We start from the raw sequence: 21,573 nt of genomic DNA on the forward strand, positions 1-21,573 counted from the left end.
GACAAAAATTTCTTGGAACAAAGAATCCTTGTCTATGGTATGCCACAATGTCTTATATTTCGCCTCTCCAATTGGCTAGGTTGTTTTGAAAAGAAGAATATCACCCTTAAACTGCAAGCCTTAACAGCAAAATTTGAACTCCTTATACAACTTTACCCTTAAACAGCAAGACTTAACAGCAATAATATATTATTTTCAGAATTTGAACTAGTTCTCCTACACAATCATACAGATGCACAAGGCCCACCCTCAAGCGAAGATAATTGGAACAACTTTAACAACAAAAAACTGGAGAAAACATCCCTGAAATGGATAACTTTGCAAATTGCCTTACATAACCAATATACTGCAATGAACTAGTCTAAATTTCAGCCTTGCTGATATGAAATAAATATAGTGGTGAAGAGAAGTCTTTCCACCAAACAAGGTTCCTTTGGGTAAGGACTAGCAATGGCAACATGATAAGAAAAACTGTCCTACTTATTCTAAAGGCCAAACAAAAACAGATAAAACATAATTTTGAAACATATAGCTTCAAGAAAGTTTGCTGTTAGTGGGTGGGTTGTTCCTCACCACCACAACTTAATGAACACTTGACTGTCCCTGCCACCTTAACCACGACCACCTCGGCCCCTTCCTCTTCCACCATAGCCGTACCCCCTTCCATAATAACCACCTCGAGCACGTCCACCACGCCACTGACCACGGCCTCCCCAGCCACCACGGTACCTTGAAAATTCACCAAAAGTCTGCACCACAAATCAACAAATTAATTGAGAACATAATCCGGAAATGAGGACAAAACAAGATAGACATTACCTCAGTATCGATCTTAATTTGCTCAGAATATCTGATTCTTCCATTTTGCGAATCACGGTCAAGTGCATTGGAAGAAAGTGAGTCAAAGAAATCATCCTTATTATACACAGGCTGTGGAAACCAATAAAATCAGAGTCATGAATTGAGAAAACAAAAAATATTTACATAATATTCGACAGCATTAAGTTACATACAAAACGGTAAACAATACCTTAGCATCCAATTTTGATACATGACCATCACCCTCGTCTTCACTGCCATATTCATCACTGGCAATTTCTTCCCCATCTTTCTCGTTTGATTGTTTGCTTTTACCCAGATGACCCCACACTTCATCTTTGTTGAACTTCTCATTCATTGCCAAGAAATCAAAGTCTTCAGCAAATCTTGCAACTGGGCGCATACCCTGCCAAAGCATTAATTCAAAATTTCAAAACCTCAAGTCCTTGACTGGATAATTACAATCTCAAAATTATCTGGTAAAACATTCAATTTAGTACAAGAAAAGAAAAATAATTGTAATAGCATTCTAGCAAGTTCTCAGATTCTGTAAGTATGTAAAGGGGCTAAAAAGTTTCCAGCTTCCTCTTAAATAAAAAAGTAAATAGAGCCTTACCCCAGCTCCTCTTCCTCTTCCACGTCCCCTGTAGCCATAGCCATGATGAGTTTGGGTAGGAGCTCCACCATGCTGAAGAAAGTGAAACCAAATTTGTCAAGACTCAAGAGTCCTTAATCAAAAGGCAAGATGGTAAAAAGATAATTTAATAGGACAGTAAATCCCCATACTTGCCGATATGCAGTTTGTATAAATGGTATATGAATAAATTGACTTAATGATAAATATAAGAACATAAATAAATTGAAGGAGGATCATCAAAAATTCATTTATGACAGTTTTCCATTTAAAAAAGAGAAGATACTCCAGTTAATTTACAAGAGTCCAGTCTTCACCAGACTAATTATATTTAAAACCACAATCAGTGTGTCTGTGTCGGCATAAGAAAGAGAAATAGAAAGAAAAATGTACCCTGTGACTGGGCCGTGAATTCACTGGCAATTGCAGTATTGGTGGCTGGGTTTCAGCAGAAACCGGCACAGATGCCTCTGGAGGTAATGTTGATGATACCTGAATCACTTCAACATCCTTATGAGATGTTTGTAAAGGCTGAGATGAAGATGCTACAGCTGGTCTAGACTGCAACAATTGACCAGGGGTTACCAGAGAAGGGGCAGGTGTTTCAGTATGGATAGAGTTTGATGATCCAACATTTGCAGGAGTCATCTGCGATACAGTCTGATAAGGCAAGCTTGAACCTGAAATTGCAGTGGGTTTGTTGACTGATGGAACTGCAGCACCGATATCAAGACTATCATTGGAAAAAGGAGTCAACGATGGTGAGTTAGCAGGTAGTGACACTGCTGAAAACGAAACAGTTGGTGCTTTGTTTGGTACTGATACTGGCAAAGGTTCAGGAGCTGAAATAGCAGAAGGTGCTGGAGGCAACGTTACTGGAAGATTTGACGGTGGCACAGAAGTAGATACACTATGAGAACTAGTACTCACAGGGAGTAAAGATGATGGGATATCTGGTAAATGTGAAGGTCCAGTAGGTAAAGAGGGATTAAAATTGGGATACTGCATTGGTTGCTGCATAGACGAAGGCATCGATAGGCCATGTGGTGGTCGAAGCAAAGATTGCTGCTGTAACTGAGGAAGCCCGTTTGGGGCACCATAGTATCCTTGCCAATACATTGGCATGGCAAGCCCACCACCATTCGCATTTGGGGCGGGCGGAGAAGCTCCCCATGACCCTCCAGGTTGATACAAAGGCAAGGGCGCTTGAAAATTTGACCCAGGGACTCCAAGTTGTGGGGAATGAGAACTAGGACCGGTCAAAGGCCCACTTAAAGATGGTAAGCCTGTAGTTGTGGTAACTGAGCGAGAATACTGAGACTGCAAGGAAATTCCACAAATTAGGATGAGATTAATTTAATTTGAAGCATTATGTATTCAAGTAGTTACTCATCAACCTGAATAATAGCTGGATCAGTGTTCACTGATGGCGTAGGATGAACAGGTGGAGAAGATTTAACCTGTAAATCCTGCAGGAAGAATTATAAAAGAAGTTTGGTTGATTACATTAACAGTAAATAAATCATTCAAAGCCCTCATCCAATAACATTTAAATAGTGTCTTGTAATAAAAATAAATCATCCAGATTTATTACCTTGATGTCAGTCCCGCGGAACAGTATATACTCATACACCTTGTCACCTGGAGGAATTTGCGGACCATCCTTTTTCCTTCCTTCAGTTCCAAAAGATCTCACTGCCAAACAAAACCAGAAGTATTACTCTACCAAGCTAGCTTGTGATAGTAAAGAACTAACGAAAAGTCTATGGCAACTTTCAATTTTGATTTCTTAAATGAAAACTGAAAACCAAACTGAACCCATCAGTTTTAATTGCTTATACAATTGGAATCATCTATGGATGTGTTTTCTTTGATTTCAATTTCATAAATAAAAACTGAAACAAAGCTGAACACATTGATTATAATTGTTTTCAGTTTTTAATCAGTTTACGAGGTTCAGTTCAATTTGGCTTTCCTTGATTAATAACAACCCAGTTGTGATTTGGTTTGGTCCTACTATTTTTTCCTCAAAAACCTTTTCTTTAAAAAATAACAACCTATCACTTCCGGGTCACATAACGAACAACTCCAACTGCTGTGACAAGGTTTTCCTCTGGCTTTTATCTTAAAGAAAATTATAAAAACCAAGAAGAGGAGCCTTATAATATGGTTAGAGTTGCCACCATGTAATTCGAGTTCGACATGATTGTCTCAAATACAAAATCAAAATGAACTCATCGACTTTAATTGCTTAAAATTTTTATGTGGTTTACTGGGTCTACTTTGGCTTGACTAATTATGGATACCCACTTGTGACATGGTTGTCACGTGTTCTAATCACGAAAACAAACTCCCAAACACGGGGTATGGCTGTGCACGTGTAACCAGCCTCGGACCCCACAACGGTGGACAGACTTGAACATTGGGCCACCCTTCTAGTAAAATTCCAGGAAAACTTTTTCCTTGTGTTCTGAACATATGTACGACAATTTTTTCTACAGAAATAGGTATGTCACTTAATATACTTTCCAAACGGTTAACCACCCATTGGAGGAAAATACAATCTATACGACTTCAATTCTTGAAGGGGACTTTAATACTATTCATTCCATTTATGTTTCCTTCCAAAAAATTGGCAATCTAAACATTCTTTGCTTGCAATGTGAATTCAAATATGAAAGTTGTGATGTCCGCTGCTCATTGCTGTCTTTATACTGCCCTATAAGCTTTTTAAGATCTGTCTTGATTTGTAGGTTTGTCGACTGTGATTCCTTCATTGTTTTGTGTGATTCTCACGAATGAGCAAGCTCAGACCAAAACCCTAATTACCAACCAGTGACAATCACCCAAAACAGTCAAAGAATAAAAGGGCGGCCAAGTGCACGAAGCTCGTACAGGGAGGGTAGATGTACGTAGTCATACCCTCACAAGTCACAAGCAAAGAGTCTATTTCGAATATTTGAACCCATGACCTCCAGGTTACAAGGTAAACAACATTAACTTTGCACCGAGGCTCACCCGTCGTGAAACAATCAGAAGAATAAGAAATGATAAAACCTGACCAAGACAGATTATCAAAAGCTCTCAGAGCAGTGAAAACAACACACAATAGGCAGCAAACAACAAAGCTTTCAGATTCAAATTCGCTTTCATCGAACACATACGGCAAGCATAAAACCTAAACGACACAGTTATTTTCAAACCATCTTTTGAACAAAAACACCCTATGAATTACCTATTAAAAAAACAATTCAGAAACCTTAATCCCAGATAGGTAAAAACACAATGACCGGAAGCAAAAATATCATTTCGAAATTCAATACAGAATTCAACAAATTCTGCTAAATAACCAACACCCATTTCAGAATTTGAACAGAATCCCCTAAAGAAACAAGAAATAAAATTAAAAATCAAATTTTTATCATAAAATGAAAGATCTGAGACATATAGACACAAAATTAGTGGAAAACAAAGAAAACCCAGATTTGAAAAAGGGAAAAGAACAATACCATTACGAAGACCAATACTGGATTCATCGGTGTTGATATTGTAAAGAACACCTTCGTATCTGATCTCACTTTTTGAGGTTAAGCTTATCAAACAGCCAATGTAGGAATCGGCCGCAGAACTAGATGAACGAGAAGCGGTGTCTGAAGAAGAAGCCATTGAATTTGATTTGGAATTATAAAACCACACAGTACTGTGGTTGTTGTTGTTGTTGTTGTTGTGTTTTAGGGTTCTATTAGTTTTTGGTAGGATGGGAGTGAAAGAGACTGTGTCTGTCAGGGAGAGGAAAAAAGAGAAAAAAGAGAAAGAAGAGAAAGAGAGAAGGGGATATATACAAAGAAAAGAAATATCAATATATATCTCGAAGTATTAATGGCAAGACTCTACCCACAATATGTGTGAGCATGAGGCAAGATGGGCAAGGTAAGATTTGTCTTGATCCTAAATGTTTTGAATTTTGTTCTTGACGTAAAACTAATTTGATCCTAAATATTGATATGGTCACTAATATGTTAATATGTGTATATATTATTTTTTGTTATCTGTGTATATATATTAATAATAATGTATATATGATAAAATTAGGGAATTAGTGATATTTTCAACTAAGAGATGTTATTGCTCTGTATGTAGTTTAATAGAGACACATACAAACATAATGAAGGACTAACCATGAGACAGGTTTGGGTCACATCATATCTGTCTCTTACCCACTTCTAAATATTGATTGTGTCTAATTTTTAAACACACCCTTGATCCGATGAGACCCAGCCTTATTCATGTATGATTATAATTGGGCGAAGTGGGATGAACGCGTAGGGTTGGGTCCTGCTCAACCTTAACTGCAAATTAAAAGCTAGATAAAAAGTAAAAAAATGGAAAAATAAATAAGTTGATAAAAAATTATTAATGTTATGTGAACATCAATAAAGCATATTAAATCATAATACTTCATATTTTATTTAAATTCTAATACTTTTTAAATATTAAACCCATGAGATTGCAGATTGTGTAAAACTAGAGAGTACATTTGCTGTCCCACAAAATGTGTCACTCCATGTGCCACTGCTTGTAGTTGGCTGAAAAAATATATTTAAATTAAAATTTTAATAATTAATTATTTTTCTGACCAATCACAAGTTGTGGCACATGAAATGAGACACTATTTGGCATAGCAGATGTTCACCCATAAAACTAATGCTCATAAGTTTGAGGGAAAAGGAATAAGGTTAATGAATTAAAATGGAGAGAGAAATTACTTTTTTCCTTTATATTTTAGGGGTAAAAATATAATCTTATATCAATATATGTTATTTTTTCTTTTCTTTTTGTTAATGGAGAAAGTCTCACTCATTAAAATTGTGTTATGGGATATACATTCAGCCTCTGAACATTGCTATCAATATCTCCTTCGATTTTTATTTTATAATGCTTTTTTGGATTTAGGTGAATGGGTGGGTTATTCATGATTTATTGATATTTGGGTGAATGGGTTATTCATGATTTATTGATATTTGGGTGAATGGGTTATTCATGATTTATTGATATTACCTCTTTTATATTATATATTACATAATACTTAGGTTAAAGTTAGAGTGACTTGGGTTTTGAAAAGTCACCAAGATTAAGTTAGGTTTCATGACTTTAATGTCTTGTCTGGGAGACTTATTTTGAAGGGGATGAAAGGAAAGGGAGGGCTTAGGAGGGGATTCCCTTCTTTGGGAGTTTAGTTAGAGAAGGGAGAATTTTGGATAATTTTTAAAACTCTCCAAAACCCTTCATTATACCATTTTACGGTGTCCCCAAATTAGGGTGTTTGGGAGAAAAACAATATTGAATACATAACTATCCTTATTAATATTTTCTAATTACATTTATGCCCTTTTGTTATACATTATATAATACATAACATATATTTGATGTTTTATAGGGAAAGTAAAATAATATTTTTGTATTACATTAACCTTCATCCACCTCCTATCTAAATTTCACACTTTCAAATAAGGGAGGGATTTACTTGAATTTGTCTTCTCTTCTCCTTACCCTCTTATCGCTTTCATTCCTTTTCCCTCTCTCAAACAAAACTTAAAATATTTGTCCTCAATCTATCTTAACATGCTAAAAGTTTTCTTCAAAATAACTATTTAAATGTGACTTCAGAATTGGATGTGACTTCAGAATTTCACAAATAAAATTTGTTTCATAACATAATACACTTTACTATAATTTAGTGTTTTTGGGTATTATTAATTATTAATAACTCTTGATTTATTTTTATGTGTATAAAAATGTTTTATTTGATGTGTTTAAAAAGTATCCATGTTTAGCAAATTTGATAAATGATTAGGTTTATTTTACATGGATATAAGCTAAAAGATGTTTGCTTGTATATATGAAAAATGGATTGTTAAAAAAAGAAGAAAGAAAGACTATAAAAAGTTAATAGTAACTATTAGATAAAGAAGGATACTAGTCTAAAACATGAGTTTGGAGCTTTTGTGTAGCTTGTAGTTTTTTGAACTAGTCAATAAATTATTAGAGTTATTAAGTAAACAAAAAATGAAAATGACTTGTAACTTTTGAAAATGAGTTTTTAATGTTCGAAAGCAAATTTCAGAAAAACTCATTTTCAAAAAGCTAGTTGAAGTAGCGTTTAGAAAATGAAATGAGCTTTCAATAATTTATCTATCAATTTTACCCTTCAAAATGTTTTAAAATTTAAATTAGTTACCTCATACATACATATATAAGTTTTCAATTACTCTCACAACTATAAGCTAATTTTGACAAATAGAGTTAATATATTGAAAAATAGGGTTCAAGTTTTCTTTTTTAAACGTACGTTAACGATATATTTAAACTGATAGTGGAAGACTAATTTCCTTCGAAGTGGAAATATTATTGCAATTAATATATCACGTTCTTTAGTTTTGAGAAGGTGGATCTGGATGGTAGGAATCTATTGAGAATCTTCTTGTAACATTTGAGAAGTGTTTGAACAAGTTGTGGAAGATATTTGAAAAGATTATCTAACGATCAAGTCAATATGTGAAAGATATGTAGAGTATTAGAGAATAATAAGCAAGAGATAAAATGAAAGAGTAAGTAAGTAAACTTCCCCAAGGGGAGAACCCCTATTTATAATGGAGAAGTGAGATGAATATTCCTTCGTAGATGCTATTAATCTGACCGACCGAATTGTCTGTTGGTCATGTCTCAAACAAGCGAAAACTACTTTTCACATGCCAGGTGGCTTTGGCAGATCTGTATTCTATGGATAGTTGACGTACGCTCACACTGATATTTTTCATTACGATATTAGTTTGTTCTATGCGTTGTTCAAAGGTATATTTGGGCAAAGGTTGCATGTGGCATGTAGCAGAGGTTTGTGTCATGCAAGTGACGTAGCAGTAGAGTGTCAGGAATAGTTTTGTACTATCTTGTTGTTTATGTCTGACCAATACTCACAAGCTTTGACTACTCGACTGTTAGACTGAGGCATGAGAATGCGTGAATTATGCTTATTTTGCTCGGATATATATCAATCGTTGCCGCCTCTTCCTGATTATGATATGCATTTTATAACCAGAATGAAATAACAAAACATTTATCATAGAAGGTCAAACAACTAATCATGCTTAAGAGACCTGATTAGTTGTAGTGGACATTAATTGAGTTTTCCATGTATGTGGTTTGGAATTTATTTTAAAATTGACATAAAAATATTATGGTAAAGACACTTTTAGTTTACAATTATTATTGTGCTTTAAAGATTATTCTTTCGTCAAGTAATGATACTTTCAAATTTTGGTTTTGTTAACCTCAAATTTAAGGATTTGGTACAAAGTATCAAAATAGAATGAGTTTTATTGAAAATTAATGTAGTAAAAAATAAAGATTTATGTATATTTTTTCCCAATAAAATTAACAATCTTTCAGTTTCTTACTCTCAGTTTTTATGATTTGTCATTAGTGCCTTAAACATATTTTAAAAAGTAATTATTTATTAACAACTGCCCAAAAATTAATATTTAAGGATTCAATAAATACTTATTTTTACATGAAATCTAATAATTTAATGATTCTGAGAATATTTAAGATATCAGTACAAAGTGTTTAATTTCTAAATCATTATATGTTATCCTTATACACTCATTAGTATTCTTCTTAAAAATAATAAGGGTCAACTGATCAATGTCCAAATCTGATGAATATTACATATATATTGCTTATTTCATCAAAACAAAGTTACTAATTTTTAATTAATGTGTTAAGGATGCTAGCATAGAAAATAGAACAAATGGTAACATATTGCCTTTAGGGCACATTTACAAACTAGAAATAATTTTATATTAAAAAATGCATTTAATATGTATATTTGTTGAAAGAGTTTTTTTTAGAGGTTTTCTCCCTCAACAAATTGTCCCCGACAACGACATCAATTTGTTGAAAGGGAGTTTTCTCTTCGGTGTGTTTCCTTTATTTGGTTAAGTAAGTGAACTCGGTTTTATTCTTGGTTCGCCATCTCGGCTTTGTTGAAATAAATTCCAACGGCGGTATAATGGTTTCAATAATATTGCAGTTACTACTTACTTATAATAATCATGTGAATAAGTTATTCATTCTTTGTCCCGTCTCGGCTTTGTTAGAATATATTCTAACGTCGGTACAATGATATCGAAGCAATCACCTATTACATAATTATTAAGTACCTTTGAATACCATCTTGGTTTTGTGGAATAAATTCCAACACCGGTTTAATGATATTCTAATGTACAAAAGTGATGAATAGTTAGTTGTTAGAAACAAATAAATAAAGAACAAAAGAATGATAAAGTTAAGTGACCTTTATTTATTTACTCCCTTTCAGGTTCCTTTTATTAATAAACCAAACTTCTTCCTTAAGGAAGGTTGGTATTAAAGAATAAATAAAATGCGGAAAGTAAATAGAATGTAAATAACAATAAATAAAAGTTAGTTAGTTAGCTTCATCACTTTTGTATATTAAAAGGTGTTCAATAAATAAATTTATTGATGACACTTTACTATTTTACAATTTATACCTCTTTCAAGATTCAATTGTAGTATAGTATAGGGTTATGTCGAACCACAATGAATTGCTTAATATAATGAATCATATGAATATGTCAATCCACAAATAATGAGTGAACATATTTTGGTTGTGTTTTATTTGATTTGATATGCACATAAACACTTCACAAGAAATATAAACTAAGTATTAACAAATTCTTAAGGAGACAAGATCATTTTGAATGATGAAAGTATTTCTCAACTTCTTATGTATTTGAACTACTTAGACAAGTTCTTATGTTTTACTTTGATTAACTCCAAACACCAAGGTCTGAAATCCTCCTTTTAGTGTATATCCTAAAATGGTAGAATGATGATCACTTATATTCACTACTACACAATATTACGTCCACAAAGAGACTAGGTTGTCACACCCTAATCTTGGCTACTCTAATATTGAAGTAGTAATGAATATAAGATCTTAAGAAAAACATGTTTAACTTGGCAAATAAACTAAGTAGTACAACTACTTCTTAGTTCATTTGTTCATTGTTTGAGACAAGTAATTTTTATGACTTGAAATCGATTTTTAGGTGATCAACCTAAAAAGAGCATTAAGAACTTCTCAAACAAATAAAATTAACCAAAGCACCAACTTGAATGATTAAATTCAAATTTAGAATAAAAGAAGAAGAAGAAATACATAATCAACTTTCAAATGAAATTGTTAGGAGCGTGAGCCATCCATCCAAGGATTGGATGCTTTAAGTTCCAAATAAGATTACAAAATGGATTTTTGCATCTCATTTGCCTTCTCCTTTATCCTCTTGAATTATAAACTAAACTACTCTAAAAATAGCCTAAAAACTACCTAAAATGAGAGAAAATATAGAGGAAAGAAGAGGAATAAACTAGGAAGAATTTAGAATGTATGTACAATGCTTACAAATGAGAATTTCATGTCTTTATATAGGCCAAGGTGCTGGGTGCTCAACTGCTTCTTTGCACTGCTCAACAGCTGACCAAACCCTTCAACATGAGTTTGGTCACTTGGTCAAGTAGCTTAGTCACCTCCTTAAGCTTGACTCACCAAGGCTAATTGTGAGCTATAGGACCAGCTATGGTGAGCTACTTCTGAAAATCCTATGGTGGGCTACTTGAAGTGAGGTCATAGATGACTTCATGGTTTATTGATGACTAAGTTAATTATGGGTACACACCGCTGAGCACACATGTGGCAATGCTAAGCTGCCTGCTTGAGCAGTTTTGACCGTGCTGAATGAGACGTGGCTTGGTGGTTGCTGACCTGGTCAGGTGTCTGGTTCACCGCTGAGCACACATGTGGCACCGCTGAGCTATCTGCTTGAGCAGCTTGGGCGTGTGCCATGTTTGTGTCTGACCGTGTCAAGCTTGTGTTCTAACCGTGTCAGGCTTTGTCTGGTGCTAGGCTGAGCGGTCAAGCAGGTCCGCTAAGCTGCCTGCTTGAGCAACTTGGTTTGTGCCAGGTTGGTTTGACTGAGCCAGGTTGGGTCTGACCATGCCAGGCTGGTGTCCAAGCCAGCTCAGCGTAGCTTGGTCCACGCTAAGCTGCCTGCTTGAGCACCTTGAGTTTGACTTCTTTTTCTTCTTGGACCATGAGTCTTTATTCTCTTTTCTTTTTCTTTCTAAACCTACAAAACACATTAAAGAGAAATACAAACACAAATATACAAAATTGTGATATTTTATCTAAAAAGTATTGTTTTAAGTTGGTTTTTCTACAATTTGCATAGGATAAGTGCCATAAAATGATGGTGAAAAGTGTATACTTTTTGCACTTATCAAAAACTTGATTTTATTTTTCTTTAGCTTAAGGTTGCATGCAAATTTATCTAGTTGGTGTATCTTGGCCATAATATTACGGTTTTGGTGTACCTTTTAAATTATTTATCAAAGTAGTGCACTTTTTAAAAACTCGACAATTGAATTGTCGAGTTTCCTATTTTCTTCTGCTCCACATATAACTTGGCACCTTCAGTGTAGATTTTATTTTATCACCATATTTTATTAAACTCTCCATTGGTATTGGATTTTTCCTTTTATTTTTAGGACTAAATGTAGGTATAACACCTGAGGTACTGGTGGTACGGATACTCAACCATATTAGGACACATGTAAAAAAATCCAAGTTAACATTAAGTTAATTAACACTATTAAGTCACATCTAGCCTTTGTGACTCTGAATCTCCTTTCCATGTTGCTTCATATTCCTCTCTCTTTATTCAATTCACTGTTAACTTAATTTCTACATTACTCCCATTTGGTGTGTCTTACTCATCACTTATGCGATCTATTTTTATTCAAACTATTCTTCGATCCCATCAAGAAGCTCCTGACATAATTGTTCCCATCCTTTTCTCTCACATTTAAATCATGTTGATGTTTGGATTAGCTACATATATGGTGAAAATCTGCACAGATTCTAACAACTCCTAAAATTTGTTTGGACTTTTTATGGAAATCAAAGCTGAGAATTCATGGATAAAGTTCACATGAAAGAACATCATGTGCAACTCATAAAGAGTGACAAATGAAAAGTTTCATCCCAAAGAAATGGGGAAAAGGAAATATTGTGCTAGACACACACAATACAAAGGTGGGGTTTATGTGAACAAGTTCTGTTAAATTTTGTTACTATTGGGTAGATATTTGCCAATTGAATAAAGAAAGAGGAATGTGTGAAGTAACAGGGTGTGAAACAACAGGGAAGAGAGATTCAAGAGCCATAAGATTTAGATGTATTGGAACAAAAATGTTCTTTCAACACACAATGCCAAAATGAAAATAAAAGAAAAATCACAGAGAGAAGAAGAGAAAACGAAGAAGAACAGTGAAAATGAAGAAGACTTTCTTTTTCTATAATTGTGGTTGTTAATTAACAAACAACCAAACCAACTCTTTCCATTTATAGTAAGTCATATACAAAGTGGTCCTATAGAAAGAATATAAGCCCAATTAATTTTAACATTATGCATGCTTACTTTGCTTATGGATTACAATTATTCAACACACCCTCTTAATTCATACTAGCTAAGTCAAGCATGCCCAATTTCCTTCTTTGAATCTCGAATTTAATCCTCTTTAGTGGCTTTGTGAGGATATCAACAAGCTGATTTTCAGACTTGCAATATTCTAATCTCGAATTTTCTTTGTCTACTTGATCTCTTAGAAAGTGATACTTGGTCTCTATGTGCTTGCTCCTTCCATGAGCTATATGATTCTTTGCCAAATTTATTGCTGATTTGTTGTCTACAAGCAACAACATGTAATCTTCTTGGCTCATTCCAACTTCTCTAAGTAGAGTTTGTAGCCATAGTGCTTGGCAGCCACATAAACATGCTGCAATATACTCAGCTTCACATGATGAGAGGGCCACCACTTTCTGTTTTTGAGAACTCCAGCTTATAGGTGCTTCATCAAACTTAAAGAGGTAGCCTGTAGTGCTTTTTCTTTCATTTTTGTCACCACATCAGTCTGCATGTGCGTAACCCTGCATTTTTTCAGTTTTCCTGTCACTGTAAGTAGGGAAAAGTATTCCATAATTCGGGCTCCATTTTAGGTATCTAATGACTCTCTTTACTGTTGCCATGTGAGAGTGATTAGGTTTCTCCATGTATCTACTAACTAGGCCTACACTATAGGTTATATCTAGTCTTGAATGCAGATGTACCTAAGTGAGCCTATCATTTGTCTATAGAGAGTTGGATTCGCTGCTTCTACTTCAGGATCTCCTCTGCACAAAGTATTTCCTGTTTCAACTGGTGTTGCAGATGAGTTACAATCCATCACGTTGAACCTTTTGAGCACATTTGTAGTGTACTTTCTTTGATGCATGAGTATTCATTTTGCTATTCTTGTGAATTCAATCCCTAGAAAGTAGGAGAGTGGGCCTATATCAGACATTTCAAATTTCATCTTGAATTTGTTCTTTATACGTTCAATCTCTTCATCTTTGCAGCCAGTGATTAGTAAGTCATCTACATATAAACAGATTATGATTGATGCTTCAGAGGGTGTGTTCTTTGTGTAGATCCCATGTTCACTTGTGCATCTAAGGATTCCTTGTTTCACTATAAAGATGTATATTCTCTTATTCCATGCCCTAGGAGCTTGTTTTAGTCCATAAAGTGCCTTATTAAGCTTGTAGACCTTATATTCTTGACCTGTCACCTCAAAACCAAGTGGTTGTGACACGAAGACCTCCTTGTCAAGTGGCCCATTCAAGAAGGTTGACTTAACATTCATCCGACATATTGTCTAGTTCATTGAGCTTGCAATGGTTGTGACAAGCCTTATAGTTTCAATCCTTGCCATTGGTGCATATACTTCATCATGGCCTTGTCCTAGCTTTTGCAAAAAACCTTTTGCAACGAATCTAGACTTGTGTTTGACCATTGATCCATCTGGTTTCAGCTTTACCTTGTAAACCCACTTCACTAAGATTGCCTTCTTTCCTTTAAGTAATTCTGCAAGTTCTCATATATCATTTCTCTAAATGGATTTGATCTCTTCCTTCATGGATTCAATCCAACAAGCTTCTTTGATGGCTTGTTCATATGTGATTGGCTCCATTTTAGCTAATAAGGCCATATGCACAAAATCACCTTCAGATGTTATTGTTGCATGGGAGAATACCTTATAGTCTCTTAGTCTTGTTGGAAGATTTCTTTGTCTTTGAGGTTTCTCAACAACATTTACATTTCCTTCACTTGTTATGCCTTCTTCTATCGTGTCATTAGTACTGTCAATGGCAACATGGCCTACCTTATTTGATGTTGTGCCAATTGAGTTCCAGTCCCATGATTGAGTCTCATCAAACTTAAGATCCCTACAATGAGTGATGGAGTTTGATTCTGGATCAAAAGTCTTGTATGCACCAGTTGAGTGATATCCTAGGAATATTAGCCTTTTTTCTTTTATCATCCAATTTCTTCCTCTTGTTGTCAAGTACATGCTTGAAAAAAATTGAGCCAAACACTCTGAAATGTTTCACACTTAGCTTACTTCCAGTCCAAGCTTCTTCAAGAGTTGAGCCTTTTAACCTCTTTGTAGGACTTCTATTTGATATGTATGTTGCAGTGGCTACAACTTCACCCCAAAATCTCTTGGGTAGTCCCTTTATTTTCAACATGCTTTTTTCCATATCTAGGATAGTCCTATTGACCCTTTCAAGTGTCTTATTGTGTCGAGGGGTATATGGTGCAACTATCTCATGAGTGATGCATTCCTTATCACAGTAGCTCTGAAACTCATGAGATTAATACTCTCCTCCACCATCACTTCTTAGTAACATTAACTTGTGGCTTGATTGTTTCTCTACAAGTGCCTTGAAACTCCTAAATTTGTTGAAGACTTCACTCTTCCTCTTCAACAGAAAAATCCATAGCTTTCTGGTGAAATCATCTTTAAAGGTAACAAAGTAGTTGTTCCCTCCAAGTGATTGGACTTCAATAGGACCACACACATCAGTATACACAATCTCCAAGGGTTTGGTGGTTTTTGTTGGTATCTGAGTGCATAAGGAATTTCTGGTCTGCTTGCTTGTGATGCATTCCTCACACAACTTTGTTGGAGTTCTTACATCAGGCAATCCAACTACCATCTTTTGCTTTCTCAACAATTTCAGGCTTCTTAAGTTCAAATACCCAAATCTTTGATGTCATATCCAAGTGTCCTCTGCTATTGATTCCAGACACATGTTGTCACATACATGGATACCAATATTAAAGGTCCTATTGTTTGAGAGTGAGGCCTTTAAGATTAGGATCATATTCTTTTTGTAAATCTTCAGCATTCTATCTCCCAATCTCATATAGTAGCCCTTTTCTAACAATTTTCCAAGGCTAATGAGATTGTTCTTCATTTTAGGCATATAGAACACCTAGAAATGTAGGAAACCATACATTCATTTTTTCTGATCATGATCCTCCCAATTCCTTCTGAGTGATGAAGCTATCATCTGCAAATTTCACCTTGGTTTTCACAGAATCATGAAAGGGTATGAACCACTCCTTGTGTCTAGTCATATGATTGGAGAAACTAGTGTCCAAGTACTAGCTATCTGATAAAGATTGTTGGTCTCCTTTTGTTGTAACCATCAATGCACCATTTGTGTCATTCAATTCTAGACCAGAGATTTCTCCTGATTCACTCATCTCTGAACCAGAGATTTCCCTTTCTGTCAATCTGGCCTCTTCATCTTTGTTCTTCTTATTAAGTTTGCACTTTGATGCATAATGGCCCCAATTTCTACAATTGAAACACTAAACTTTGCTCTTTTCTTTCTTCTTATTTCCACTAATAGTAAGGTTATGGTTGTTGCATTTCTTGGTATTTCTTGTTTCAGAATCATAACCCTGGTTGACTGAGTTAAGTTTGATTGGTCCCTAGCCATACAACTACATATTCTCAGTTTAATTCTTCCTGTTTGTATGCCATCTTCCACTTTCTTTTATTTGTTTGTCATTGTGTCCAAAGTTTCTTTTCTTGAATTGGACACTTAGAGCCTATTCTGATTGTCTATCACACATCCTTTCTAAGAATCTCTACTCATGAGCTTCTAAGGAGCCTTTCAGATAATCTATTTGAGGATATCAAGATCTTTGGACTCCTCAATTGCAACTACCATATGATCAAATTTAGTAGAGAGGGTTCTAGAATCTTTTCAATTATACCTTGTTCAGGTATTTTCTCACCATAACTTTTCATCAGATTAGTTAGGCTTCAAATTCTGGTGAAATAGTTAGCTACATTTTCTTGCTCTTCCATGTAGAGCAACTCATATTGCCTCCTCCTCATTTGCAATCTGACTTTCTTCACTTTCACACCACCAGAGTAACATTTCTCTAAAATCTCCCAAGCCTCCTTTGAAGATGAAACAACTGAGATTTTCTCAAAGTTTGATGAGCTCACACACTGATGTATCAAGAAGGTTGCTTTACAATCCTTGTTCTTAGCCTCCCTGAACTCCAGTCTCTATGCATAAGTAGGATTCTCTTCCAATGGTTGAACCTCATCTTGCACAACTTCAAGACACTCTTGAAAGCCAAAAATTGCTTTCATCTGGATATTCCAATGTTCAAAATTCTTTCCATCAAAGATGGAAAGATTCATTGCATATCCATTTGAAGTTTCCACCTCTTTCTTCTAGGGTCAATTGCTTATCTCCTTTTTTTCCTTTCTGGTTTCAGTCGTGAGCTCTAAAGGTTCTAGATCTTGTTGCTCTTGATACCACTATTGGAACATAAATGTTCTTTTAACACGCAATGCCAAAACAAAAACAGAAGAAAAATCACAGAGAGAAGAAGAGAAAATGAAGAAGAACAGTGAAAATGAAGAAGACTATCTTTTTCTGTAAATCTGGTTGTTAATTAACAAACAACCTAGCCAACTCTTTCCATTTATAGTAAGTCATACATAAAGTGGCCCAATAGAAAGAATATGAGCCCAGTTACTTTTAACAATGTGTATGCTTACTTTGCTTATGGATTACAAATATTCAACAAGATGTGACTTAACAGTTAATTGACTTAAGGCTGAGTTGGATTTTTTTACAGACATCCTAATATGGTTGGGTATCAGTACCACAAGTACCTAAAGTACTGTAACTAAGTTTAGTCTTTATTTTTATTCTCTTCACCAAAGTTAGCAACTATTTTGGAGATTTTGGAGGAAATTATATTTTATTGAAATCTAAACTCGCCAACCTCATTGAAGAGTTTAGTTGAATTCTTTTTTTGAACACCAAGGATAGAAATCGTCAATGGTTGAAGTGTTATGTTGTTTTATCCCAATAAGACTGCACTATAAAAGGAAGAAAAATTGTTCACATTCAATCATCTAATACATAAGTTGTCACTTTACTTAGAGACTTTAGTTATTAGCTAGTGATGCTAAATATAATCTTAATCTATCACTTACGGATTCAACTATTCCCCCTCTTTCAATGCCTATCATTTCCATGATTTTGGAATCTACTTTAACTTATTGTGTTAAAACAAATTTTGATTTCAAGAAATAAATAAAATAAAGAAGGGTAATGAAAATGATTAATGTATTAACATTTCACATATATTTTAAAGTCTGTGTAAGTAGTGCAAAGAAAATTTCCCAGTTCTTTTGCACATCCTTTCAAATATGTACACACCTTATCATTTAATTTGAGTAGTTTTAAGTTTCTTTTCCAATTCTAACTTTAAAATCAATGCGAATGATTGACTAATGATTGAATTTGAACATTTTTTTCCTGCAATATTATTATTGGGATTAAAACAACATACCACTCCAATGCCATTGATAATTTCTATACTTGTTGTTCAAAAACATTTCAACTAAACTCATCTACAACCAGGCTGGCGAGTCTAGCACTACAAGAAATTTGCCATATACATACGAATGCTTATAGTGACAACGAATAAAACTATAAGTATAGATATAATATATCTATGCACATAGAAACATCGTAGGTATATATATAATATAGCTACAGATATCTAGATTGGTAACTATATGTATTAGTGACGTAATATATTTTGTAGGTATATATACCTTATACCTATAGAAAATATTTTCTGTCGCTATATGTCTTAACATTGACTTCAAAACTGTGGGTATAAATTACATATACGTACATATGTTCATTCCATCACTATATAATAATTAATTTTATTATTAAATATGAAATGTTGATCCTTTTTCTCTCTTTTCTTCTCAATAAGATGATTGTCTCTCCTGTATATCTACGTATGTTTTTAGTGACAACCACTACAACCATAGGAATAAGAAAAATATACCTACATATATTCATATTAGACCATGAGTATATCCGAAACCCTTCCTCTCCTCTTAGACACCTTGACTTTCTAGTTTCCAACACCTTCTATTCTCACCCAATCCTCTCACTTTATCCACTACTAAAAAATACAAAGTATCCATGTTTTTAGAAAAAAGTAGAGAGAAGCAAGATGGAGAAAGTGTTTCCATGTTTTATATTTGCAAGTTAGATTCCTTCTCCTTCCCCTTTCTACTTCCTCTTCTTCCTTCCTCTTTCTCCATCTTCTTTCATGTTCTCTTCCTCGTTCAGAAAAGTATTCAGAAATACATCTTCTTTCATGTTCTCCTTCCTCCTTCCTCTTTCTCCATCTTCTTTCACGTTTCTCTTTCAGAAAAGCATTTCATGCTCATATTAGGATTTCAATATGTGATTCAGAAATCTATGTTTCTTCCAATCTTAGATCTAAACAAGCTTCCAGTACCAATTTTTGTTTCCTACTTTTATTTCGACTTTGATTCTTGCTTTTTTGATTTTGAAACAAGGTTTTTCTATGATTATTTTACATAATTTAATAATGCGTCAATTTTTGCTTAGGTTTTGATTTTTTTAACTTGATAGGGAAATCAGTGATCAATATTTTGAGTTCTTTCTCGAGCATTGCCACAAGTGCAATTGTTGATATATCAGATTGAAACAAGTTTCAGGTACCAAATTTATTTACACTTTTCGCTTGTGATTACAATTTTATCAAAACATCTCTTAGTTCAAATTTCACAAAATTAGAGACTTCTGTTCTCTGATAGCACTATTGCAATTATTTTATTTAAACCCTAATTTTTTTTAATTATACTACAATTTTTTTTAATTATACTACAATTAGAGACTTCTGTTCTCTGATTGCACAACATGATAACGCTAGGTAGCCTATAAAATGATGGTATACATACTATCATGGATTTACTTCTATTGCCTTTCAAATAGAGGTATGTGGATATGATCATTGGTCACATAATTTATCAAATAAAGTTGCGCAATTACAAGTTTACATCTATAGCCCAATAATAACTTTGACGTGACTATGTCTAGCCATAGTTGGCTTATGAATAACTTAGTTTAACTTATCCATGGTCTCTGTTCGTTGCTAGATCCTAAAGGAGAGTTTAGGGAACTCTATAAATTTTTATCTAATCTTTCTTTCTGTTTGATCAAAGAAGTACTAGAAGTGTGAATTATTTTAGATTCCCCTTGTCAAAGACCAGTTCAGACAAGATTCAAGATTATACTTTTCTTCCTTCCTTGCTTAAGTTAGATATTTTACAAAAGATGTGATTGTTTTTATACCATAGAATGTGATCAAATACCACCCTTGTGCACTAATTGCGTTAGTCTCTAAAATTTACCCAAATATCTAGGAAGTCTCAAGAAACTAATTAGAAGACCGAATTCTAACTTCAATGTTCATGGTCTTATCCTTCTAATGCATGACCATGTAGACAAAAACTATCCTAAATCCTAATACATCCATCTAGTACACAATGCAAAAAGTGTAATTTGGGTTAACTCCTTTACTAAAAGGGAAAGGAAAAGAATACAAGTTAACTCCTTCATGATGTTTGACATATTTTGGTCATTGGTCATATTACATATAGTATATGCTCAATCTTTATACCATAAATGATACAATTGAGTTGCATATTACAACGACTTCACTTGAATGTGAACTTGTATTCTTTTCTTTTCCCTTTCAATAGTTTCAAGATTCTTCTACTATCCCAACTTCTTTTGGTTCTCCAAATTCTGATTATAATGAAGATAATGAATATGTTTATTACTAGAGTTTTCCATAGGTTTATTTTATTCATTCATTGATGTATTTTTTATTTTTTGCAGGTGAAGATTAGACAACTAATTTCATTTTGATGCAACCAATTGGGAAATGAACCATTTTGTTTTGTTTTTGGAAACACTATTTGTATCAATTAAGATGGACTTGATCCAAATTGTGTAATTTTTAGGATTATAAGACTTTTTTATGCCTATGCTATATGTAGTTATGTTATTATTAAATGGACATATTTAAAGTCATGTATTTCATTGGATTCTTTGATTTTTTTTTAATTTTAAATACAATGATGTGTTTAAATATTTATTTTTCCATTATATATTCATATTATGATTTCATATTACCATCAATCACTAAAATAAGTTGAAATGAGACTGTGCGTATATGTATGATTCTATTAATATCGCCAATACTTATACTAATGGAATAAAACTGTAGTATAAGAAAATCATATTAATCTATAGTGATGGACAAAAACTGAAGGTATAAGTTTTAGCCTTATACTTACAGTAGTGGCTGACATCACTAAAACCTATAGTGACAGAGAAATTTCGTAGGTATAAATACCTTTAGTGATGGACAGAACCGAAGGTATATGTTAAAGCTTATACCTATGCTCTTGACAGACATCACTAAAACCTATAGTGACAATGAAAATCTGTAGGTATAGCGACTTAAATACAACGGCAAAAACGTCTGTAGGTAAAAGTTTTTTGTGCTAGACCTACAGTTTTTTAACCTTTTACCTACGACTTTCGTCTGTAGGTATATGGCAAATTTCTTGTAGTGTAGATTTCAATAAAATATAATTTCCACCAAAATCTCTAAAATAGTTGCCTACTTTGGTGAAGGGAATAAAAATAATAAAGGAAAACTCCAATACCAATGGCAAGTTATGTGTGGACCAGAAAAAATATAGGAAACTCA

General features: G+C 33.9%; 1 protein-coding gene across 2 annotated transcripts; it reads right to left on the bottom strand.

The window, feature by feature from the left end:
* LOC109360904 (protein decapping 5-like) lies at positions 239-5,265 on the bottom strand. 2 transcript variants are annotated; one of them, XM_019606114.1, is made up of 9 exons: positions 5,175-5,265; positions 4,963-5,133; positions 3,048-3,148; positions 2,851-2,922; positions 1,847-2,773; positions 1,436-1,507; positions 1,031-1,225; positions 820-930; positions 239-749 (listed from the first exon to the last, which is right to left on the bottom strand). In XM_019606114.1, exons 2-9 carry the CDS (start codon positions 5,117-5,119, stop codon positions 612-614), a joined length of 1,773 nt encoding a protein of 590 aa, XP_019461659.1. In that variant the 5' UTR covers positions 5,120-5,133; positions 5,175-5,265; the 3' UTR covers positions 239-611. The 2 variants fall into 2 exon arrangements, with proteins under 2 accessions (XP_019461659.1, XP_019461657.1); XM_019606112.1 differs by having other exon boundaries at positions 4,963-5,142; positions 5,176-5,263.

Source organism: Lupinus angustifolius, chromosome LG11 (assembly GCF_001865875.1).
Source record: "Lupinus angustifolius cultivar Tanjil chromosome LG11, LupAngTanjil_v1.0, whole genome shotgun sequence".
NCBI lineage: Eukaryota > Viridiplantae > Streptophyta > Magnoliopsida > Fabales > Fabaceae > Lupinus > Lupinus angustifolius.

Bases quoted from the DNA above. Each gene is read 5' to 3' on its own strand.
- LOC109360904 (XM_019606114.1), bottom strand. From the start codon at position 5,119: ATGGCTTCTTCTTCAGACACCGCTTCTCGTTCATCTAGTTCTGCGGCC. The intron at 2,774-2,850 runs GTTGATGAGTAA...ATTTCCTTGCAG, and splicing joins CTGATCCAGCTATTATTCAG to TCTCAGTATTCTCGCTCAGT. The intron at 931-1,030 runs GTATTGTTTACC...TGGTTTCCACAG, and splicing joins TATCAAAATTGGATGCTAAG to CCTGTGTATAATAAGGATGA.